The sequence below is a fragment of the Lates calcarifer genome, linkage group LG3 (assembly GCF_001640805.2).
Source record: "Lates calcarifer isolate ASB-BC8 linkage group LG3, TLL_Latcal_v3, whole genome shotgun sequence".
Classification (NCBI taxonomy): domain Eukaryota; kingdom Metazoa; phylum Chordata; class Actinopteri; family Centropomidae; genus Lates; species Lates calcarifer.
Window position 1 is genome coordinate 23232806 of NC_066835.1, and position 24691 is coordinate 23257496.

The 24691-nt window shown below is 45.8% G+C and overlaps 5 protein-coding genes across 5 annotated transcripts; 1 reads left to right on the forward strand and 4 right to left on the reverse strand.

Moving 5' to 3' along the window:
- Nucleotides 1-1827: 1827 nt before the first annotated feature.
- Nucleotides 1828-7199, reverse strand: LOC108889909 (zinc finger protein 135). Its single transcript, XM_018686605.2, has 2 exons — nucleotides 6242-7199; nucleotides 1828-4328 (listed from the first exon to the last, which is right to left on the reverse strand). Exons 1-2 carry the CDS (start codon nucleotides 6525-6527, stop codon nucleotides 2401-2403), a joined length of 2214 nt encoding a protein of 737 aa, XP_018542121.1. The 5' UTR covers nucleotides 6528-7199; the 3' UTR covers nucleotides 1828-2400.
- A 126-nt stretch (nucleotides 7200-7325) lies between these two features.
- LOC108889898 (uncharacterized) lies at nucleotides 7326-15496 on the reverse strand. Its single transcript, XM_018686579.2, has 5 exons — nucleotides 15154-15496; nucleotides 12604-14253; nucleotides 12470-12541; nucleotides 11104-11586; nucleotides 7326-9849 (listed from the first exon to the last, which is right to left on the reverse strand). Exons 1-5 carry the CDS (start codon nucleotides 15419-15421, stop codon nucleotides 8627-8629), a joined length of 3696 nt encoding a protein of 1231 aa, XP_018542095.1. The 5' UTR covers nucleotides 15422-15496; the 3' UTR covers nucleotides 7326-8626.
- A 1040-nt stretch (nucleotides 15497-16536) lies between these two features.
- LOC108889921 (RNA/RNP complex-1-interacting phosphatase-like) lies at nucleotides 16537-17619 on the forward strand. Its single transcript, XM_018686623.2, is given in 3 exon segments — nucleotides 16537-16652; nucleotides 16654-16758; nucleotides 16760-17619. Coding segments are annotated over 3 exon segments (696 nt in total). The 3' UTR covers nucleotides 17235-17619.
- On the reverse strand, nucleotides 17145-19602 carry LOC108889919 (zinc finger protein 691). The gene is made up of 2 exons (XM_018686621.2): nucleotides 19317-19602; nucleotides 17145-18899 (listed from the first exon to the last, which is right to left on the reverse strand). Exons 1-2 carry the CDS (start codon nucleotides 19492-19494, stop codon nucleotides 18142-18144), a joined length of 936 nt encoding a protein of 311 aa, XP_018542137.1. The 5' UTR covers nucleotides 19495-19602; the 3' UTR covers nucleotides 17145-18141.
- Nucleotides 19603-20246: 644 nt separating this feature from the next.
- On the reverse strand, nucleotides 20247-24574 carry dnai2b (dynein, axonemal, intermediate chain 2b). The gene is made up of 12 exons (XM_018686614.2): nucleotides 24268-24574; nucleotides 23126-23287; nucleotides 22799-22920; nucleotides 22566-22708; nucleotides 22379-22492; nucleotides 22158-22297; nucleotides 21953-22075; nucleotides 21554-21777; nucleotides 21342-21477; nucleotides 21125-21271; nucleotides 20589-20813; nucleotides 20247-20387 (listed from the first exon to the last, which is right to left on the reverse strand). Exons 1-12 carry the CDS (start codon nucleotides 24448-24450, stop codon nucleotides 20331-20333), a joined length of 1776 nt encoding a protein of 591 aa, XP_018542130.1. The 5' UTR covers nucleotides 24451-24574; the 3' UTR covers nucleotides 20247-20330.
- Between the last annotated feature and the right edge of the window lie 117 nt (nucleotides 24575-24691).

The following is a 24691-nucleotide window of genomic DNA, read 5'->3' on the forward strand; positions in this document are numbered from 1 at the left end:
ATCTGAATATGAAAAGGAGATCGACCGCAACAGAAAACTGCTGGATCTGGTTTCAACTAACTCCTTCTTACCTCTCAGGACTTTGTGTTGTACTGAATGTAAATGAGGCTGAACTGAGCCACTGACACTTTATCAACATAAACGTTTATGGAATTATTTTTTCATATATTAATTAAATAAAAGCCCAACTGATCATTGGCATCTGTGCTTCTTTAAATGTTCATTTTCACTGACATTAAATACGAATACTGAAACAGAATCTCTGATACTGAATCAATTTTTATTGTAAAGAACTTCTAAAGCTAAACTTTGATTTTCTTGTTGCTGATCAATTCTATCATTTAGGTTTTTCCTCATTTCACTACTCCAGTGTGATGTCCTGTAATGAATCCTCCTTCATGACGGTTCTAATGTTCAGGATTGTTTTAGACCACCTTAGTTTTAACTGGGGTTCCTAATAAATTGATAATGGGTGTGGATGATGCTGTCATCCACCTGCTGCAGTGTGACAGTGAGAGTCATGTTGTTTGTTGCTGAGTGAGAAGCTGCTCAGGACGAGTGTCAGCACCAGGTCCTGGATCACTGACTGTCAGACAGACTTCAGTCTGTGCAGCTGGCGTCCTCCCAGTCTGGTGTGGTCAGTAACAGAGGGGCAGCTCAGGGGGGCGCCCTGCCTAGTTCACTCTGAACACTGAATCATCAAGTTCTCTGATAACAGTGCTGGTGTGTTAGAAATAGACGTGGGAGTAATAGACAACTCTATTCATCTGCTCCTAAACATGAACAAGACCAAGGAGCTGGTGGTGGACTTTAGGAGGACCAGGACTGTGACCAGACTCTGTGTGTCAGATGAACACTGCCACCTGTGCTCACCTGTTGTATTTTCTACAGACTTCACTGCCAGTTCTGCACATCCATCCTTCAACTATATTTATTCATCACTTCAGTCAGTAACTGTTTGTCCACAGCCCTGCTCTTAATTAGATGTATTTATTTCTATCTAATAACCTTGGATGGGCAGCGTGCTGTGTTCACGTGCTGTTAGAAGTTCATCTCTGTGAAGGTTCACGCATTTTTTAAGTTTAAAAGAAAACAAAAACAGGTGAAACATCAGTCAGAGTAAAACCGGTTCATACACCGGGTACTCACGCTTCACCTATCCCAAGACCGGAAGCTCGATTCATCCGATTCTCCAGGTGGGTTTTCCCGCTCCGGACACCAGAGGTGACGCTGGGTTTGAATCCAGAGATGTTCTGTTTCTGTGTTGCAGCTCCGACACTCAGATTAACGGAGGCAGGTTTCAAACTGCGCAGGTGTGTTGGGGAACTGTGATTGGACCAGTTAGCACATTCAACGTCAACTTCAGCTGTGTTCGGCTCTGTATAACAGTCTGCAGTCAGTTCAGTTCTAACTAATGTGCATCACGTAAAGTCGGACACACCTGATGACTGTGGGTGTTACCTGAGTGAAACATGAATGGACAGGTGGGTGGTGACATCATTCAGCTGATCTGATGTCAGTTTTAATTTAAAGAAAAACGTTTGATCTTTCATGACAAAGAAAAGTGAAGATGTGAGAAACGAAGAGGAAACTGATCTGCTGGGTTCGGTCTGAAAATATATATTTGACTTTACTGACGTTAGTTTCACTCAGACATCTTATCGATCTTCACTCAGAGTTTAATGAGGTGGTTGATTGTTCTGCCCTCTAGTGTTTCAAACTAGAAACTACAGTCTGAATTTTTTCTCAGACCTGTAGTGATTTTTAGTTTGTTTTCTGGTTCCAAAGTGAAAGCTGCTGTTTGTGTTGATAACAAACACGAGTGAGTCCATCTTCTAAAATACTTTACTGATTATAAAGAAGCAGAAACTGACATCAGTGACGTTTGATCATCTTTCTCGTTGGTTACAGATTCAGTTCATTCAAACAGGCCAATCTGTACATAATCCAGGAGAAAGGAATAAAGAACAGAAAATAGAATCACCATTCTACTAAATCAACAGAGAAAGGATATCATATATTCACTGAGGGAGCTTATAGAAATTCTTCTACATTAAATGTGAATATTGGCTGGTCAATACATAGCATGAGACAACAGAATCTATTCATCTCATATATATTTCTGTAGAGTTTACACTGTTTCTGTCTCTGGTTGTATTAGTACATTAATAGGAATTTATATTTGACAGTATTGTTACATCATTGTGATAAAATACCTTCATTGGTTTAACAGACATGTAACTGTGACTGTATCATGTGACCTTTGATCATCTGGTTCATAAATTCACAGTTTGTCTTGATGCCGTGAAGTGGACTCATAACGATAAATAAGGCACGTTTTAGAAGTTTACATTTCTTAGCTTCAGTATATTTCAGAGACCGTCTCAGAGACGCGAATCTCTACTTCACCTCTCTCTTTGTGTCTGTATGATATTTCATGTGATTATTGAAGCTTTGCCTCCAGGTGAAGCTTTTCCCACAGACTGAGCAGCTGAACGGTTTCTCTCCTGTGTGCGTTCTCATGTGAACCTTCAGATGTCCACTCTCAGTGAAACGGTTCCCACACACCGAGCAGCTGAATGGTTTCTCTCCGGTGTGGATTCTCATGTGTTTTCGTAATGATCCACTGCATGAAAAGTACTTCATGCACACTGAGCAGCCGTAAGGTTTCTCTCCAGTGTGAATTCTCATGTGCTCCTGCCGATTTTTCTTGCGACGAAATCTTTTCCCACACTGAGTGCAGCTGAACGGTCTCTCTGAATCATCACCTCTCATGTCCCCTTCAGGGACTTCATCTTTGTTTGGAGAGTTTAAACCTGACTGAGGTTCCCTGGTCTCCTTACACTGATCATCACTGACCTCAGCCTGAGTCTTTGAGCTTCTGGCTGGAGGCTCTGAGGACTCACCAACACACTGATGCTCTTTGAGGTTGTAACGCCAAGCAAATCTTTTGCCACAAACACAGTAAAGGAAGCGTTTCTCCTCTGTGTGGACGTCCACGTGGTTTGTCAGAAGTCCTTTCTGTGTAAATCCTTTATCACAAAACGAACAGCTGAACGGTTTCTCTCCTGTGTGAGTTCCCATGTGTATCTTCAGATTCTCCTCACCACAAAAGGCTTTTCCACACTCAGAGCAGATAAAAGATTTCTTGTCAGAACCTCCACCCTCATTGCTCACAGGGACTTCACTGTTTGTCTCCGAGTTTAAACCTGTCTGAGGTTTGTCTCTGACTTCAGTCTCAGGTTCAGAGGAGTCTGAAGTCTTGTCATCAGAGTCAGATTCTCCATCAGACTCTGTTTTCCTGTGTTGAGTTGAGCTGCTGTCTGAAGGTTCGGTCTGACTGAGCTGTGATGAATCTTTGCCACATTTGTGGTTTTTGAGCTCATGACGCCAAGCGAATGTTTTCTCACAGACACAGCAGCGGTATCGGATCTTCCCTGTGTGGCGTGCCATGTGCTGCATCAGATATCCTCTTTGTGTAAATTTTCTTCCACAGACTGAGCAGCTGAACAGATTCTCTTCAGTGTGAGCTCCCAGGTCTTTTTTCAGATGATGACTGTAGCAGAGTCTTTTATCACACTCAGAGAGGCTCACAGTGTTACAGCTCACAGCAGCAGCAGAGGAGCTGAGGTGAAGCTGTGGAAACCCTGTAACACACTGATGGCGCTCCACTCCCGCCTGCCAGACAAGTCTTTTGTTACAGATGCTGCAGCTCTGTCCTTTCTCTCCTCTGTGGACAGACATGTGTTGGATCAGATATCCCTTTCTTGTATATTTTTTCCCACACACTGAACAACTGAATGGTTTTGTTCCCGTGTGGATTCTCATGTGAGTCTCCAGAAATCTGCCCTTTGTGAATTTTTTCCCACACTCGGGGCAGCTGAATGGTTTCTCACTGACGCGGCCGTCGTTACTTTCCAGAGACTTTAAACCAGACTGAGCTTCACTTGTCTCCTCCCAGTCATCACAGCTCACTTCAATTTCAGCTACAGAGAATTCTGAAGCTTTGTAATCAATGACTGGACCTAGGTTCCTATCTGGTCCTGGTCCTCCACAGTCCTCTCTGTTCTCCTCAGTCTGACTCTGATGAGGCTCTGAGGACTGAGGTTTCTCTTCATCATCTTCACTCTTCACAGGGACAGGAGTGAAGGTGAACTTGGTGATATCAGCCTCCTCCAGCCCTTGAAGCTGCTCTCCCTCCTGACTGCTCCACACTTCCTCCTGTTCCTCTTTAATGTGGGGGGGCTCTGGGTCCTCCTGGTCCAGACTGGGGCTCCACTCCTGCTGCTCAGGGGGAACCTCTTCTTTCCTCAGCAGCTGCTCAACATCTGCAGGACAGAGACAGAGACAGACATTATGTAACAGCTGCTTCAGACCTTCTCTCCTGGAGTGACGTAAAAACTGAACCAAAAGACCAAACAGATTAAAACTGACATGTTTAAAGTAAAAGAAAGAAAAAGGAAAGTTTAAAGCTCCATAAGAACAAAACAAACAGCTGAAAGGTTTTTCTCCTGTAAAACATCTTGTGTGTGTCTGAACAGAGTCTGTTTGTTGAATCACATTTTAAACAGACAGAGGTTCACTTGTCTCTGTCCAGTTCTCACCTGCTTCAGTCTGAACCTGTGAACCTCTGACGACACCTGAGTCATGATCATGATTCTGTGACCCACTTACATCCTGTCCCTCATCAGGCAGCTTTTATTGTGAAGTATTCAGGAAATGAATTTGTACCCTCCTGATGGAAAACTGTTCTGATCTGGCTGAGTTTGTTCAAACACTGTAAAAACAACTGGAACTGAAACTGAATATAAGCTGATTTAGATTTAACTGAAACATTCTGCTTTAAATACAGAAACATTCCTGATGAAAATCTTTCAACAACAAAGAAACAAGAAGACTAAAGTCTAATACATTTTATTCAAAGAAATAAAACGTTAATCTGCAGTCATAAACTGACGGGAACAATAAACTGCAGACAGACTGATCAAGAAACTGGAATCATTATTTTTCTCATGACGCAGGTAAAACATGTTGGTTTGTTCTGATGAGACAATAAATGAGTTTATCAAAACACAATCATCAGTATAATCGTTAATATCTTCACAAGAACGACTGTGATTTACAAGAGTTTTTCCTTTAACGTTAACGGAACATGAATTTGACCACAGCCCATAAAGAACAGTTCAGATCAATTAGAATTTATTTTATTTGACTGAAAGACTCCTGACGTCAGAGTAAATCTGTTGCCACGTGGACTTTCATGTGTCTCACTCCTCTAAACCTGAAATGTCTCTGACAGACAGAGCAGCTGAACGGTTTCTCTTCAGAAAGTAACTGTAGCTGAATGTTTTACCACAGTCAGAGCAGCTGAGTGGTTTCTCCTCAGCTCCACGTCTGAGAGTCTTTAAACCTAAAGGTTCTCTGGTCTCCTGCCAATCACCATCACTGTCCTCAGCCTGGGGCTGTAAACGTGGGTCTGGACCTGGGTTCCTGTCTGGTCCTGGTCCTCCACAGTCCTCTCTGTTCTCCTCAGTCTGACTCTGATGAATCTCTGAGCCTCCTCCTGGTCCAGACTGGTCCTCCTGGTCACTGACAGACGTCTGCAGAGGAGAGCAGAGACGTCGACAGATCAGCGTCAGAGGAGCAGTGTGCCCTCTGACAGGGTTACTGAATGCTAAGCTAATGCTAAATGATGACCCTGACTCTGATGTTTCTTTGTGATGGTCTGAGATCAGGGTTCAGGATCTCTGGGTTCAGGGTCTGAGTCTGACCCAGCTCCAGTTGTCTGCTGATTATGTGCTGATATCCACCGATCAGTCGATCAATGACTGAAGCTCTCGATGAGTCGCTGAAGAAATCGTCTGGAAAATCTTTGAATCTGACATTAAAATAAAACATTTTAATTCATGTTTACAGAAATACTGATTAATTCAGTTATTGATTATTCCTCCACAGATCAATAAACTGATTGACAAGAGGTGGTTTCACCTGTTAACCCCCCCCGACTCTAAACTGAAAAGAAATAAACTGATTCTGATGATTAATGAGTTGATTGGCAGCTAATTATCGATCAATCACCTAATCAGTTCAGTGTATGTGATCCACTGAATCTATAATCAATAAACCTGACGTCATAAACCACCCGTTTCCCCGGAAACGGCCACAGCAGATCAACAATCAGTCCGCACGCGCTGTTTTAGCACCGGCCGCGGTTCGCCGCTCGGCTGTTTCCGGATCTGACCTGCTCTGTGCAGCCTGACTTCGGGCTTCAGCACGGCATCGAGCAGCCTCCTCTGGCGGCAGATCTCCCGCTCTGACCGCTCCACTCTGTCTTCGTACTCCGCCACGGTTTCCTCAAACAGACCGACGATCTCCTCCGCCGCCGCCTTTAGCCGCTCGGTGAGCAGCGCTCTCAGCGCCGGGATTTCTGCCGTTTCTTCTCCTTTCTCCACCTGCAGCAGAAAGTCTTCAGCGGCGGCGCTGATCCGCTCGTGGACCGACACCCGCAGCAGCTGCACGGCGCACATTTTCCTCCTTTTCTGCGCAATCTGAGCCTCCAGCGAACAAAGAGAGCCAGCGGGGAAGTAAACAGAGACACCGAGTTCCGCGTCGACGACAGTTCGCTGAGAGGAGAGCGAAGCGAACAGCGCCCTCTGCTGGACTGGAGGACAAACACACCCACTACACTCAGAGACAGAGGAGCAAGTTCTGTGCTCTCTGACTCACTGAGACTCTGAAGTACACAAGTACCACATCACACTATACGCAGAGTACTCACAGTAAAAGTACTCCCTCTGCTGGACTGGAGGACAAACAGCTACGACAGGACAGACTGAGACTCTGTCACAACTGCAATTCAGATTTCAACAGTTTAAAACTCATTCTAGTGAATCATCGACACAGTGAGAATGACAGCTGCTCGTGATTTAAAATGAATCATGAAATCCTCAGGATTATTTGCCTTTTTATTCTTTAGATGTGAAAAAAAAAATTCTGAACTTCAGTTTCTTAAAATACAAAAAATTATTTAAAAACAAATCTAATGGCCATATGATTAATTATAATTTCCTCCAAATATAAAATCAATACAATGGTATTACTCCTTAGATGTTACTTGATGTTACCAATGTTTTTAACTGCAGGCATCTCCTCCTACAAAAGGACTCAGTGTTTCTGGCCTTTGTCGGCCATCTTGGTTTTGAGTATCTTGTGTGAGACTTACATCAACTGGCCAGTGGGTGGCAGCATATGGAACAACACTGTAGAGTATGTGGTGGCTGATGTTCAACTTTACCATCAAAACCCTGATCACACATAAACACAGGTGTCTTTCACTGACTTTATTTCTCATATTTTCCTAAAATAAATCTTTTCACACAAACTCAAAAGGATCTTTTTTATTTTTACTGTTATGATGACGTTAGTGATGAGTTCTTTAAATAATCTACTGACTGAGAATGACTCAGCAGAAATCAGTTTCTCCTAAAACAGGTGAGTCACAGAGACGTGAGGAGAACGAAGCAGCAACAGGTTCTTCATCAACACCTCTTGAGTCATGTTCAGGCTCCTCAGAGGAAATCTGTCTGTGCTCAGAGCTCACCTGGTCCAGGTGTTCACTGTGGCAGCAGTGTGTAAAGTCAGATCCTCTCCAGTCCCGAGTCCTGATCAGTTCTTCACGTCTCTGAGCACCTGACAACGACTGAGGAAAACCAACCAGGTGTGATGGTGGTCATATGGTCACATCAGACTGCTGACCACAGCTCTCAGCTGCCTGTTAAATATCTGTAGTGTTGTTGTACAGCAGCAGCTCTGGGATCAGTCATGAATGAATCTCCAGCTTCAGTCTCCTGGGCAGTGATCAGGGTTTCCAGGTTGGACAGGTGATCTGTGTGAGCACTGTGACATCACGACCAGGGCTGTCGCTTTTTCTAAACATCAAGATCAGACAAATTCTACATGACCCACAATTCATTCAAATTAATTTGAACTCACCAGCCCCAAAACACATCATTATTTTTGTAACTTTAAGAACCTTCTGCTCTACTCGTCTGGATTCTCAGATGCTAAGCTGAGTCTGCAGATTTACTGTTGATGGAGAGAAACAAAGTCGACAAACAGTCACTTTTATTTGTGACTTTGCGACCCTCAGCGTAGAATCTAAAACACTTCTACATTCTGACTCTCAGATGTTTTGGTGTCGGCTCTGCTCGCTGCTGTCCTCCATTTTCCTAACAACACTGTGTTAGTGTTAGCGTTAGCTTAGTTAGCCGAATAATAAGTGAAGCTGATAGAGCGCCCTCTGCTGGATCACAAACAAACTACTTCAGATGGTCTGATGAGCAGTGACGCAGCCTAAAGTTCAAACAGGTCAAATATGAACTTTTCACCCACGTTCAAACAGATGTTTGGATTTCACACAGAAACAGCCCTGATCACAATGGAGGCGCCGACACAAAACCACATCCTGTGGCTGTTAAACCGCATTTCTTATTCTACATTATCACTAATGTATCTTTGATCAGTGACGTCTCTGGGAGCAGTTCATTTCTCCCAGCTGAATGATGAACATCCCTGAATGTGTGAAGTTTGATAAACATTTGGCTGCAGACTCTGAGGGTTCGGACCCTCACGACGAGTTCAATGGTTCAGCGTCAGCTTCAGTTTTAACTCTGTCTGAACAGGTCTCTGCAGCCTGCGTCACCGGACCCTCTGCTGCATGCAGCTTCATATGTCTCTTCAGGTGTCCTGTCACAGTAAAACACTTCCCACAGACGGAGCAGCTGAATGGTTTCTCTCCGGTGTGGATCCTCATGTGGATCTTCAGGCTTCCCTTCTGGGCACAGCTCTTACCGCAGATGTTGCAGCTGAATGGTTTCTCTCCTGTGTGAACTCTCATGTGTTTGGTCAAGTCTCCTTTTTCAGCGCAGCATTTTCCACAGAACGGACAACTGAAGGGTTTCTCTCCTGTGTGAACTCTCATGTGTTTCTTCAGGTCTGTTTTCTGAGCACAGCCTTTCCCACACACAGAGCAGCTGAAAGGTTTCTCCCCTGTGTGGTACTTCATGTGTCTGTTGAGGTGTTCTTTAACATGAAAACTCTTGTTACACACCGAGCAGGTAAACGGCTTCTCTCCCGTGTGGATCCTCATGTGTCGGGTCATGTTTCCTCTTCCACTGAAATTCTTCCCACAGAATAAGCAGCTGTACGGCTGCTCTCCGGTGTGACACCTCATGTGTGCCGTTAACGATCCGCTGTCTTTAAAGGATTTATCACAGCCGGTGCAGGGAAACGGTCTCTCTCCTGTGTGGTCTCTGATGTGTCTGTTCAAGTTCCCCTTCAGGCTGAATCTTTTACCACAGTACGAGCAGGGAAACGGTCGCTCCTTCATCGAAGATCCCACATCGTTTTCAGTAGCTTCGCTGTTTTTAGGAACCTCTGGACCCAACTGAGCCTCGTTGGACTGTGTCCAATCACAGTCACTGTCGTCAGTCTCAGTAGAGTCCAGAGAATTGTCTTCACTAACAGGTTGTAAACGTGGGTCTGGACCTGGGTTCCTGTCTGGTCCTGGTCCTCCACAGTCCTCTCTGTTCTCCTCAGTCTGACTCTGATGAAGCTCTGAGGACTGAGGTTTCTCTTCATCATCTTCACTCTTCACAGGGACAGGAGTGAAGGTGAACTTGGTGATATCAGCCTCCTCCAGCCCTTGAAGCTGCTCTCCCTCCTGACTGCTCCACACTTCTTCCTGTTCCTCTTTAATGTGGGGGGGCTCTGGGTCCTCCTGGTCCAGACTGGGGCTCCACTCCTGATGCTCAGGGGGAACCTCTTCTTTCCTCAGCAGCTGCTCAACATCTGCAGGTCAGAGACAGAGACACAGATTGTGGACAGTTCATGATATCTGACATCTCTGCAGAAACATTTATTTTGTTGTTTTGTCTGAATCCACATTCAGACATCTGTTGGAACAAGCTGTGACGACCTGTTTGAACTGCAGACTGTGTCTCTCTGAGCTCATCAGACCATCTGAAGTAGTTTGTTTGTGATCCAGCAAAGGGCGCTTTATCAGCTTCACTTATTATTCGGCTAACTAAGCTAACGCTAACACAGCGTTTTTAGGAAAATGGAGGACAGCAGTGAGCAATGTGGACAATTCAAAATCAATTCACAAAAATCGAATTTTCTAACTGTTAACTGACGTAAAGGGTTAGGATTAAAAAATAACATGGAAATAAATAACTTTTTTTAGCATTGAATTAAAACTGATTTAATGTTGTGCAGCAGAGAGAGAACAGCAGTTATGTTGGAGTCTCTGATCTCAGCTCAGGTGTCAGGTGAGTTCTACCTGCTCTTCTAAACCACTGGTGTTTCAGCGAGTTAAAACAGACTGACAGAGTCAGCAGCCCGACAGGAGAAACACTCCATGGTGCTGCAAGATTTCATATGTGAGCTGTGAACAATACGCCAGCGTCACATGCAGAGTTTCTGCTGCAGGTTATGAAGTGGAGACAGTGGAGATTTAATAAGAGATATCTAAAAACTCTGTAAAGTTGTTATTGTCTGTCTCTGCCAGGTTTTCACACTGTTACACACTGAGAGCTGAGACACAACGTCTCTCTACAGCCAAAGTCATAGAATCACTGACATGTTATTAATGTTATTATGGATCATTCCAGATTTGAATCGATCATCGCAGCCTTGAAACATGAGGTGATTAGAGATTCACTCCTCTACTGTTCTGCTTCTCTTCGTCCGATCAGAAACATTCACTGAATAAAGTTTGGACAACGGGAAGAGAGAGGAGACAAACCGAACAACCAACCGTCACATTAATGATAATGTTCATATTTAGTGAAAAACTACAGCTCCCATGAGGCTTTGCCGAAGGTACTCTGGCTAAGGCTTCTGGGAGTTGTAGTTGTTGCCTGGTGCCGGTGTGTTTGTTGTTGTCTATTTGTTCAATAAACATGTTTCCGTGTTTTTCTGTCCTGTGACGTCATTTAAATCAGTTTGTCTCAGTAAAAACCTTCGCGTCAGCCGCGACGATGCTAGCTAGCGTTAGCATGTGAGCCGTGTCCGGGTCCTCGGGTCCAGAGAGCAGGGACTGACCTGCTCTGTGCAGCCTGACTTCGGGCTTCAGCACGGCATCGAGCAGCCTCCTCTGGCGGCAGATCTCCCGCTCTGACCGCTCCACTCTGTCTTCGTACTCCGCCACGGTTTCCTCAAACAGACCGACGATCTCCTCCGCCGCCGCCTTTAGCCGCTCGGTGAGCAGCGCTCTCAGCGCCGGGATTTCTGCCGTTTCTTCTCCTTTCTCCACCTGCAGCAGAAAGTCTTCAGCGGCGGCGCTGATCCGCTCGTGGACCGACACCCGCAGCAGCTGCACGGCGCACATTTTCCTCCTTTTCTGCGCAATCTGAGCCTCCAGCGAACAAAGAGAGCCAGCGGGGAAGTAAACAGAGACACCGAGTTCCGCGTCGACGACAGTTCGCTGAGAGGAGAGCGAAGCGAACAGCGCGAACAGCGCCCTCTGATGGACTGGAGGACAAACACACCCACTACACTCAGAGACAGAGGAGCAAGTTCTGTGCTCTCTGACTCACTGAGACTCTGAAGTACACAAGTACCACATCACACTATACGCAGAGTACTCACAGTAAAAGTACTCCCTCTGCTCATCAGATTACTGATTACAATTACTGAGCAGTGATGTTTATACTCAGTGTCCAGTTTATTAGGAACAGCTGCAGAGTCTGATCCAGTCCAGCTGTTCTGTCTCCACCAACATGAAACCAGAGTTTAATTCACTCATTCTGTTTGTATCGTCTCATGATGCTTTAACCATGACCACACCTGAACATTAGCACCTGCAGGCCGGACAGGTGTACCTAATAAAACGCTCACACACACACACACACACACACACACACACACACACACACACACACACTCCTACACAGGAAACAATTAGTTTATTAATGATTAATCAGTTGATAGAAGTGATCATCATTGTTTCAGACGTTTTTTTCTCAACAAACTGAACCAAAACTAAATGTTAAAGAAAATGAATCAACTGATGGAGACAATTATCTACAGATTAACTGAAAATAATCTTTAGTTCCAGTCTGACGTTCCTTTAAATTCAGCTGGTGTTAGATCAGTGTAAAATAACCAGACACGAAAATCCAGTAGAAAATATGAAATGTTTTTATTTTCAGGTTCAAACCTCAAACATTGAAGTTTCTGTTGTTTCTCTGCAGAAAAGTTTTTATGTTTAAAATCAGAATCACTGAGGTGAAGTTCTTCTTTAGTGAAACAAACATTTCTGTTTCTACTGTTGAGTTTATAAAATACAAACAGATTCAGAAACATCAGAACCAGGTCTGAGTCTAAAGTCTGAATCTGACTCTTCAGCCACTGGAACGACTCTTTTAATTTAAACATGAAATCTTAAACAGCATCAACAGGAACTAACTCTGGTCCAGGTGTACCAAAGTTCCGGGCTCCAGGGAAATCTCCTTCAGTACAGATGAACTACTTTCTGAGACTGTGTGATAGTGGGAGGTTCACAGATCAGTGGGACATTGAGAACGTTGTGTTTGGTTCGTCACAGCTGGATGAAGTCGGCATGAATTCCTTCCTGACGTTTCAGGTTTGGTGTCACAGTTGGATCTTTGGCAGCTCGTTCTCCGGTGTGGACCTTCATGTGCGAGTCCACAGAGCGTTTCTCCTGGTACCTCTTCCCGCAGACCCGGCAGCTGTAGGGTTTCTCCCCGGTGTGCGTCAGCATGTGTCTTTTCAAGTCGATTTTCTGGACAAAGCCTTTGCTGCAGAGCTGGCAGCCGAACGGTTTCTCCTTCTTGTGGAATCTCTCGTGTGTCTCCAGTGAGATCTTCTGCCGAAACCTCTTCCCGCAGAGGCTGCAGATGAACGGCTTCTCACCTGTGTGAATCCTCATGTGGGAGTCCAGGTTTCCGATCTGCCGAAAGCTCTTCTCGCAGACCCTGCAGGTGTAGGGTTTCTCCCCAGTGTGGATCCTCTTGTGCACGTCCAGGTGCTGGCTCATAGTGAACTTCTTGCCGCAGACGTCACAGGAGTAAATCCTTGGCTTCCCGCCCGTGTGGCTCTTGATGTGTCTCTTCAAGACAGTGTTTTCGATGAAAGTCTTCCCGCAGAACTCACAAATGAACGGCCTCTCGCCAGCATGCAGCTTCATGTGCCGCTCCAGAGAACCTTTCCTGGGGAAGTCTTTACCGCAGTCTTTGCACCTGAAGGGTTTCTGGCCGGTGTGTGTCCTCATGTGGATCTCCATGTCCCTGAAGCTGATGCCGCAGATGTCGCAGATCCTGCTGGTTTCTCTGTGGCACTGGATGTGGATCTGCAGACTCTCTGAGGACTCGGACTGCTCTCCGCAGACGCCACAGCGACATTCAGGATCATTTAAATGAGTCTCAGCATGTCGCACAAAGTTCCCTTTATTGTGGAAGGCATTCCCGCAGACCTTGCAGCAGTGGGAGGGGGTCAGACTTGGTTTCCTGCGTCGGTTCCTGACAGCGGGCTGGTTGTCGGACTCATGGCTCCGGACGTGTTGCCTCAGCTCAGTGCTTTTTGCAAATCCCTTCCTGCAGACTTTGCAGCTGAACGGTGTCTGTCCATCGTGGGCCTTCATGTGTCGCTCCAGAGACCCGGCGTGGCTGAACTCTTTGCGGCAGACAGTGCACCTGAACGGCTTCTCTGCCGTGTGGATCCTCATGTGCGTCACCATGTTGCCCTTCTGATTGAAGCCTTTTCCGCAGACATGGCAGCTGAAGGGTTTCTCTCCAGTGTGCAGCCTCAGATGCGTCTCCTGAGCTCGGATCGAGGGGAACTTCTTGCCGCAGATGTCGCAGGTTCTGCTGCTGTCTCGGTGAGTTTGGAGGTGAAGCTTGAGGCCGTTGCTGGACTCCAAACGCTCGCCACACAGACCGCACAGACACTCCGCCTCCTTTGAGTGTTTCTCCACGTGCTTCATCAGGAAACCTTTCCTGTCAAAGGATTTCCCACACACTCTGCAGCGGTGAGATGTCTCCTCTTCGTCATCCTTCTCCTCCTCACCAGCCGGATCCTCTGGAGAGGCCGGTTGGTGGTCTGGTTCGTTGACAGTCTCCAGTCTGGAGGACGTGCCGGGCAGAGGCTCCTTCAGTCGGTCATCCATGGAGACGTCGGATTTCAGATGTTTTTCAGTGGAGAGACTCCTGACTCCGACAGACAGACACAATTCTGTAGAGAAAACACATTCAAACAGCTTTATTTAAATCATCTCAGATGTCTAAATCCTCACGTTGTTCTCAGTACTGGAGCTGCATCTGACTGAAGAAAAATCTCCAGATTCTGGATTCTGATTCTTAATTATAAAATACCTGGAAACAGACATCGAATGTCTTGATCTGTCCGACAATTCAAACTCACAAAGTCTCAGTTTAAAACAAATGAGATCAGTTCCAACATGTTTTAATCAAATTATTTCTTTACCTGAACAAACAACAGTTCAGTTCCAAACATCTCCAACAGCTTCACAGCTGAACATCACACTCTTTAAGATATTTTGATTTTACATTTTCCAAAGTTTAGTTTAATGTCCTCTAAAGGTTTTTATGGCAAAGTTAATATTCACTGCAGATATATGAATTTAAAGATGTTCTATTACTGCTTTGTCTTCGAATAATTCCTTGAGGTGAGCTCATGTTTGTGAATCTGATGTTTTCTGTCTCTGTGTGAAACTGAACTGAAGCTCCTCAGCTCCAAACACTGTAAATATATTTAGAACAGATCAATAAAAGAATAAAGTCTGGACTCCAATTAAACAGTGATGAGATCAATGATCTGTTATAGATTATTGATTTGTTGTTATTCACATGAACTCTGTCAGCTCAGGTGTTTCTTCTTCTTCATTGATCAGGTTTCTGATCAGAGAATCGATATCTATTGATCCTGGATTCAGAGAAACTGAACTTATTATTATTATTCTTCTGTCTCATTTAAATAAACGCGTGTTTGAATCCAGTTTCTCTAAAACAACTAAACTGTCCTTACACCTGATGAAGGCCGTGCGATGCGGTTGAAAGCTCCATGAATTAAGTCACTAAATGAACCCGTCTGTCTCTGGACCCGGACACTAACCTGCGCTGTCTGCTCCGGGTCCCGGTCTGGGTCTGTCCCCGGGTCCCTCCGGTTCTCCGCGGGGCGTCCTGGTGGCTCTGAACGCGGTGAAGATCTCCTCCACGGCCGCGGTGATCCGCTCCGTCACCAGCTCCCTCAGCTCCTCCAGCTGCGCCTGCCCGCGCTCCTTCAGCAGCCAGAAGATGTGGTCCGCGGCCGCCGTCAGCTGCTGGTCGATGGCGGCTCTCAGGCTCCGGCTCTCGGAGCTTTTCGACCGTTTTTTGGACATTTTGTCGGAACAAAGAGCAGAATGTAAACAATGCCAGGGCGCTTCCGTGATCCCCAGCCTAGCGTCTTGACGTCAGACGTCGACGTCCCCTACGCGCTGATATTACGTCATCTGCTGCGTCAGCCGTAACATGGCTCTGGGATTGCTAACGTGCTAACGGCTATGTGCACGTGAAACCTCATTCCAAGAAATGCTATCGTGAATTCGTCGCGAGTTTTCGGGTTTTTACGTCATTAGTTCAACGTCTGTTTGGATTTTTGGATTTTTCTGTTCGTTTGTCGTGAAAACGCGACTTTAAATGCTTCACTGGTTCGAACCTCTGCCCAGACTCCATTTAAAAATCCGTCTGTTGAATGTTTTCTTCCTTTTTAAAGAGGTACATGGCCTTAAAAACAGCTCCGAACATCTGTCTCCATCTATTAATGTCTTCTAAACATTTCGGCATACGGATACATTCATGAGCATTTAATTTTAGTACAATTTAAAATTATTTTCGCTTTTACACTGTAAAAATGCAGCATAACTGAGTGAAGTATTGTATCAGTCAAACAGGATGTTACAGAGCTGTGATTCCACCAACACACACAAATACTCCACTACAACCAAAAATCTTACTTTAAACTTTTACCTAACTAAAGTGACAGAAGTATTTGTCTCTTTCACAGAGTTACAGTTTATATCAACATGTTTTAATGTCCCTTGTTCAAATGGAGAACACGTGACCTCTGTACTCTGCTTATAATGTATTCTATTTATTAACAATATGTTTTCTAACTAACAAACAAAATAGTTTTTTGGGTTGACTAGTAAAAGTTTAAATTCATAAGGTGGTATATCAAATTATAAACACCGGTCATTTCCATTTGTAGGAAGAAGAGCTGTAGTTTATATTCTGCTGAAAGATGAGTCAATGACAGTGATGTAAATAAAAAATTTTGGTGAATCTGAATCATAAACAGTTTCACATCAGTCTGAGTAACAGGTGCATCTGTTTTATCTTAAATTACCAGGATTTTGACTGGAGTTTGGTGCGACGACAGATTTTTTATTCAGATTTGTCAAGTCAGTGCTGAAGAGTAAAACCTGAAAACACCTGAGACCTCAGAGCAGCTGAGATGTTTCCCTGTGAGAAGAAGAAGAAGGGCAGCGTACCGGACCGTTGGTTGGACTACAGTCCTGTAGGACAGAGGATACCAGGGACTTGATTCATTGCCTTCAAAGTGCCTTTAAAAGGTCCCAGCATCAGAATCCTTCAGTTTCTGGGACGTCCTGGACTCTCTGGAGAACCAGAACCAGGAGCTGCATCTGATCATCAACCTCACTTTCACCACGAAGTACTGAAAGTGAGGTTGATGTAGTCCTGGTCCTACATCAAGATCTTCACAGAGGGTCCCAGGTTCCCTCGGATGCCACCATCCTGAGCTTCAAATGGGCGGTGAGACGGTTCCTGAGGGAGAACTGGGACAACGGCAAGCTGATCGGAGTTCACTGCACCCATGGCCTGAACCGCACCGGGTACCTGGTCTGCAGGTACCTCATCGACGTGGACGGTCTGGATCCTCCGACGGCCATGGAGCTCTTCAACTCCTGCAGAGGTCATCACATCAAGAGGCAGAACTTGACGACCTGCTGCGAGGAACCAGGAGGAGCAACAGAGGCATTGGAAGAGTCGGAAGAGGAGGCAGCCAGAGGGCTTGCTGCGGAGAGACCGCCTCAGACCGGTGGGGAGGAGGGATGGCCGCGCGACTACGACCCAGCAGAGGAGACTCAACTGGCCGGTGAGAAACAATCACTGGGTCACAGCCATTGTTGAAGAGGTCACCATCGACAGAGGGCCTGTGACGGACCTCCTCAAGGGCGCCTCCTCCCCACACCGCCCCTCCCTCTTCTGTGTAAGATCCCGCCCATCACTTCACAGCCCCACCCCCTCCACAGGTACAGCTGGAGCGATGAGGTCAGCAGCAGGAAACAGTCAGACACAGAGTCACCTCCACCTGCTGATCGATCCTCAGCTGATTGATCAGGGTTTCACCTGTCGACTCACCTGAGCCACATTTATCAGCTGCATCATGACGACGCATTGAACGGAACGTTCACTAAAGCACCTGAGAACAACCATCAACTCTTCATCTGAACTGAACTGATGTTACCATGGAAACTGTGACCAATCACATGTCACTATATCTCTGGACCCCCCCCCCCCAAAAAAAAATAAAAAAAATTTCACTGAATTATTAGAAATTCAGAAATTTTCAGAATAAAGTCCCAAGTCCCAGTTTCCAGAATATTTTAACATTTTATTTTGTCTTCATAAAAAAAAGTTAATCCTCAAAAAAAAAAACAATCATTCAATTTATATCACGATAACATAAATAAATTTTCCATATTTGTGTTCAAATCTTTTTTCTCAGTGAGTTTTGAAACATTTCTGAATATTACATTTTGTTTCTCTGATTGTTTCTGTGTTGAAACTAAAATGACAAATTATTTTTGCCTCCAAACTTTTTCTCAAACTTGGTTTGTAATATTGGACAGTTTCACTGCAGTGTCTCTTTTAATGTAAAAATCTAAATTGCTCAATAAAAACAAAAAACAAAAAATGAACCTGTCAGACTTTTCTTTAGTGATGTTGCCATGATGTCATCATGACATCACAGTCCTGGGTTTATGGAGGTGATGTGATTCGTTTTCTGGACCAGAATAAAACGCAGATTTATCCTTCAGGTCTTCCTCCTCCTCCTCTTCGGTCCATCTCTGGGACTCTTTGGGTCCTGGTTTTTCCTCCGGGGGCAGCACCTGTGTTTCTTCTTCTTCCACACCTGAAGAAAAGTCTTTCCACAATCGTCACACCTGTTCAGGTTCTGGTCCTCGTGGTCTTTGGTGTCGAGGTTCGAGCGCTGGTGAATCAGTCTCTCTCCGCTCTGGGTCCCGGTCTCATTCTCTGGGTCCCCCCTCTTCCTCCCGATCCGGTGAGTCTGGACGTGAAGCCTCAGACCGTCAGTGGTCTCGAACCGTTCACCGCACATGCCGCAAACCGCCTCCGCCTCCTGCAGGTGAACTTTAACGTGTCTGAATAAAAACCTCCGAGCTCTGAAAGTCCGGCTGCAGACCCTGCAGCTGATGGTTCCTGGTCTACGGTTCGTCTTTGGTTTCGGTCTGTCTGACGCCGGTCTGGGATCAGCGGATTCTCTGCTGTAGTCGTCGCTGTCCTCTGTCTCAGAGGACGACACCAGCAGGACGTCCTGAACCAGATCTACTGGTCCTGGTTCCACCTGAGCAGACCCGGCAGCTGACAGGTCCAGCTCACCTGGTCTCACTGCACGGCGCGGATTGTAGGTGAACTTGATGATCTCGACATCGTTTAGGTTTTGAAGCTGTTCTCTCTCCTGTTCCTCTTCAACACGTGAGGGCTGTGGGTCTTCCTGGTCCTGGTCCTGATCTCGTTCAGGGTGGACCAGCAGCTGCTGATTGAAGGAGTCTGCAGGGAAACAAAGACCAGAGATGTTAGATACTGGACCAGATCCTCTGAGCAGGATTAAAGAGATCTGATGAAGACCGAGATGAAACAAAAGCTGTGACACACAATGAGAAGCTGCTAAGTTCAGTTTTCATCTGGAACAGAAACACTGATCAATCAATCAATAACCTGATCATTACCAGCGATCAGCAGGAATCTGATTAATGTTTTAAACCTGGAGTCAGACTGACCTGAGAGGACCCTGAGACACCTGGAACATGTTCCTGAACTCCGGGATCCGCATCACAACTAAACCGGAACCTGGACCGGGGTCAGACACTGGACCTGGTCCTGAAGCTCCTCATCAGGTAAAAACCACCTGTAAATACGTGAGCACCGGGCGGCCTGAACCGGACGGGCTCTCAGGTATGTGCTCACCTGCGGACGGTTTGTGGAGCGCGCAGAGCAGCGCGTGCTGGCGAGAGATAACCTCCTGACACAGAGCCGCTTCCTGTTCGTATTTAACGATCGTTTTTTCAAACGCCGCCAGAATCTCTTCGACCGCCGCGTTCAGCCGCTGACTGACGAAGACCCGGAGCTTCTGGACCCGGGACATGTTCACACCGAGAGCCGGGACAGAACCGGGAGCAACTGAGACTCACTGACTGCTGCTAACAGCTAACGATGTTAACAGAGCGTCTGTTCCGGTAACAACAACAGGATTTCCGGTGTCCTTCAGAATAAAAGTATCATCCACACAAACGTAAACTAAAAACGTCTGAAAAAAAAAAACAAAACAATATAAAGACTGATTATTTCGGTCTTTAAATAATTATACAAACTGATTAAAGCCCAAACAAAATGGTAAAAAATATACTGCAAGATACATTTTACATTTTTATGATGATAAATTAATCTTACACAGTAATATTGTACATTATTTTTTGACATATGTATTTTTAAAATTTCTTTATTATATTAAATTATAGGATATCATTTTTATATGATTATATAATATTTTACTATTCTATTTTGGGATTTTAATTTTGTATTATATATTTATTTAAGAAGCTGCAGACTATTGCATCAACCCTTTTTACAAACTCTGTAAAACAAAGTAATGTCGACATGATGAGACATTTTTATATTTGTCCATTAAGTTATTTCAAATATATTTTAAACACAATAACTGATCCATAAACTCTCCTCTGTGACAGCAACACATCAGTCTCTCTCCTGTTGTCAGAGTTTTAAAATAAAATTCAGCAGTTCCATTAAAAACCTTTGGACTGTCCAGTAAATTTAAAGTTTGATTTCAGGGTGAAATCTCAAGTTCAGAGATTTCAAAATAAAGTTTCTTTGTTTGCTTTACAGAAATTCTTTTTATTGAACAAAATTCTCAGTGAAAACACTCAGGTCATTGCAACATTTACATGAAAGAAGAGTAAATATTCACTGTGATGTTTCTGCTTCGTCTTTCACTTCTTTTTCTTCACAGACACCTTTTTCCTGAAAAACAACATTTTATTTTGTTAAAACTCAGTTTGAAGTAAAATGATAAAACATCAGACGTCAGAGGAGTTCAGTCCAGGCGTATAAAAAATACTCCATTACATTTTACTGCAGTAAAAGTACTTTAGTATTCTCAGATGTGAAAGTCAGAGAACAGAAAGTAAGAGACTGTTGAGTGTAGAGTATTAAAGACATCACCCGGTTCTCCTCGTCCTCCTTCTCCCTCCTCCTCCTCAGCTCCGTCTCCACCACGCTGAAGAAGTTGTTCTCTGCTCTGGCGATCAGCTGATCGGGGCTCTCCTCCCCCTCCTCCCGTCCTCCCTCCTCCTCCCTGCTCTGCTCAGACCGACTCCTCTCCTTCAGACGAATCTCTCTCTGTCGAGCCTCCAGGATCTTCTCCCGCTTCGTCTCACGCTCAAACATCTGGAGACAAACAAACAAAGCGACGACAGATGTTTCAGCTCCACGCCGAACTTTATTATTCACAGGAAACTGACGAGCATGACAACCTCTGACCCACGACACAGTATCATAGAGGAACACCTGAGGCTCCGTTGACTTTTATTCACCACATCATAAATAATATCTCTGTCACACTGAGGTGATGAGTTCAGGTTTAACAGGTGTGTGCAGGTGCATGTACATGTGTGTTAAAGTGTGTACAGGTGCGTAAAGGTGTGTTTAGGTGTGTTCAGGCGTGTAAAGGTGTGTTCAAGTGAGTTAGTGCTTCTCACCGCAGCCAACAGACTCTTCTCATTCTTCTGGAGCGTCGACAGTCCGGAGCAGATCTCCAGCAGTGTGGCCCCGCCCTGCTGAGAGCCGCACGCCACCAGACGCCCGTTATCCTGAACACGGAGGCTGTACAGAGCCTCGTCACACACCTGAGGACGACAAGAGACATCAAGAACAACAACAACAGCAGCAGCAGTATGTTTGGGGTCTTCAGAGGACCTTGAGACTGAGAGTGGGGTCGTTCTGTTTGAACAGGATGTCCCAGATGTCCAACACGCCGTCCATCTTCACAGTGAAGAAGACAGAGGGTCTGACTGGACTCCAACAGGCGTCCGTCAGGTATGACATCTGATACCTGAGGAAACAGAAAACAGGAACTGAGATCTGGTCTGACTTTAAGTCTGAGCGCGATGCTGACGTCTGATTCCTACTTGGTCCACATGATGGATGACTCCTTGATGTCCTCGGACCAGATCCGGGCCGTCCAGTCCCCCACGGTCAGGAAGTTTTTGGGGAAGAAGGGGTTCCTCTGCAGGGCGTAGACGGGGCCGTGGTGACCGTCGTACGTACAAACGATCTTCTCGGCCGGAGTCTTTGCCTTCCTGTTACAGGAGACAACCACGCCCTGCTCCGTCCCCACCATGAACTTAGTTGGCTGCAGAGACACCGAGATACACTGAGAGACTGGGACCGACTTCTGGACTACACCACCTGGACCAGAATCAGGGCTGGATGGAGACTCTGGACTGATGACTGAAGACTTAGTCTGGAACAGACCAGAATCACAGAGGCCTTAAAACTTGGTAACTTACTAACGGCCCAAAACTCACCATGGTGGACTCAAACTCCAGAGAGATGGCTCCTAGAGCTCGATCCAGGTTCCCCTCCCTGCCCGGGTCCAGAACCAGACGCTCTGTGGGCTCACTCAGCTTGCGGACGTCCCACCACAGAACCTGACAGAGAGAGACTTTCTGATTATTCCACTGATATAAATGGAGACCGGGCCCTGGTCCTGGTGAGTCCTCCTCAGTCTACCTGTCCATCTGTGGAGGCAGAGAAGGCATCTGTCCCAGTCTTGGACTGCAGCCAGATGATCTTGTAGACCGGGTCTCTGTGACTCTGCTCCACAGAGGACAACTCCACCGGCTGGCTGCCTCTCCGGGTGTCCCAGTACGCTAAAACAAACACAGCCACGCATCTATAAACCTCGTCATAGACAGAAAATCAAGTTCCAGTTGGTCTGGACCTGAACCCACCAATCTGTCCATTGTAGCTGCCTCCCACCAAGGTGTGTGAGTCTTTAGGGTTGTACTCCAGACAGACAAGTGGAGACGTCGGCTTCAGGGTCATCTCGGGTCTATTCGGGTTCTCTGAAACACAAAACATGTCAACAGAAAGGACTCTGCTGGTGCTGGTTTTAAATCCAGCCACCGTCTGACTCACCCACGTCCCAGATGTAGGAGTCCAGGCTCATGTCTTTGGAGGTTTTCTGGAACTCGAGGCAGGAGTAGGCGGCTGCCAGCTTCCTGCCGCTGTCAGGATGCCACGACAGGCAGGTGACTGTACGTTTCACCTCATTAGGATCTCTGCAGACACACAGGACAGGAAGTAGACCAACAATCAGTCACGGTGATCGATCAGTCAGCGTCCGTCGATCAGTTTGACGTCAGCTGCACCTGAAGACGTTGATGGTCTTGGCGAACGGCGGCTCTTGACTTTCCTCCACCTCCTCCTCGTCCTCGAAGTACTCCTGGTAGATGTCCACCGCGTTGTTCTGTCTGATGCAGTGCTCCATGACCTGGACCACATGATGACATCAAATGGTGACGTCACAGACAGGGGTGTGGCCTCAACCATGGACACACCCCCTCTGATCAGCTGACAGTTTCCTCCAGATAAAACAGAAACTAAGTAAACAAATAAAGTTTAAAGCAGCAGCAGAGAAATGAAACATGATGTGGACTGAGGTAAACTGGATCGATGTGGATCAATGTGGACCTTACACTGCCCAGCTGCAGGGTGCTGTTGATGTAGCTCTCGTCTTTCTCCACCTTCTTCCTGAAGCGGATGGTTTGTTCCATCTCCTGGGGGTTGACATCTTTGGGCCACCCCCCCTCCACATGGTTTATCCCACAGCTGTCAGACTCAAAGCGCTCCGTGTTCACCTGCACAAGTAAACACCAATCACACAACTTCACTTCATCACTGACTCACAAACCAAACGATTCTCTGTCCTGAGGAGTCAGAATATTAGGAACACCTGAGTCAGCTGACTGTGAACATCAGAGGCCTCAGAGCAGGTGAACCAGTGAACAAGTGAGTCTGTGGTCAGGTACAGTTTATAAGTTATTTTTGATCATGTGATTAATTGTCAATCAGCCAGTTTGATTGATTATAGATTGGTTTAGTCCAGAGAGTTGACGTCTGCTTCATGTTTTGAACCTTCATAGTAAATATGGTGTTTTACAGAAACATGGAGGTGAACTGACTCTAACTCTGACTCTGACACTTCACTGGAACACACGACTGATAAAGCTGTGAAGTAACAAACCTCGTTACTTTAGATTAAAGGAGAATCCAGTATGTTTAACAGATGGAGGCAGTGCTATTCCAGCAGCTCTCAGTAAAATTCCTGTTTTTGTCAATGGAGTCTGGTAGAGATATATAGAGAACTTTAGTGGACGTATGTTGACGTGGACGATTGTCCATCGGACTACACTGCAGCAGCTGTTCACTGTTCCTGTCAATGCTGATCAAAACTGCACTGATTCCCTCACAGTCATTTACACCCAAAAACACAGAAGAGAAACACCAGAGTTAAATTTAAACTGATCTGATCAGATATGAGCCTAAAACCAGGAAGTAAGTTAGCATGTTCAAATCGCACTGGGTTTTTGTGGAGGGAACCAGGCTGATGCTAAATTCCGGTCTAGATCACTGCAGGACTCTGGTCACATCATGACCTGATCAGTTTTAAACCTCTGAGTCTCCTCTGAAGATTTGTTCACACCTGGAAACATTATGCTGTGAATTACACGTCACCCAGGTCACTGTCTGTAACCATCACTGTTAATTTACCGTTAACGTCACTTTACATGACGTTAAACTCCGGTTAGTTAATGACGTATGAACAGGTAAGTCGAACCTGGTGCTCGGACATGTCCCGGCAGGCCTGCAGGGCCTGGTCTCTGGGAGTCTTGTGGATGAACTGCAGACCCAGACTCGGGTCCGGGAGGACGTCGACCAACAGCTCGGCGGGCCGGTCAGAGAACAGACACTGTCGGCCGAACTCAGCGCGGAGCTTCGTGTAAACGTGAACGATCTCCATGTTTCACCGACCGTTAGACTCTGATCCGCTTCACTGTATCCTAGCAACGGCGGGGAAGGCGGGAGTGTTTACCGTCTCCTGGCAACAGGGGCCTTTCAAAAAGAACTTTATTAAACAGGAAGCAGACGAACAGCGACAGAGTCTGTTTGTTGTTTACAGCCAGAAAATGGCGTTAGCTTGTTGCTAACATTAGTTAGCTTAATAAACTAGAAACAATAATGTTTCATGAGTCTTCGTGTTG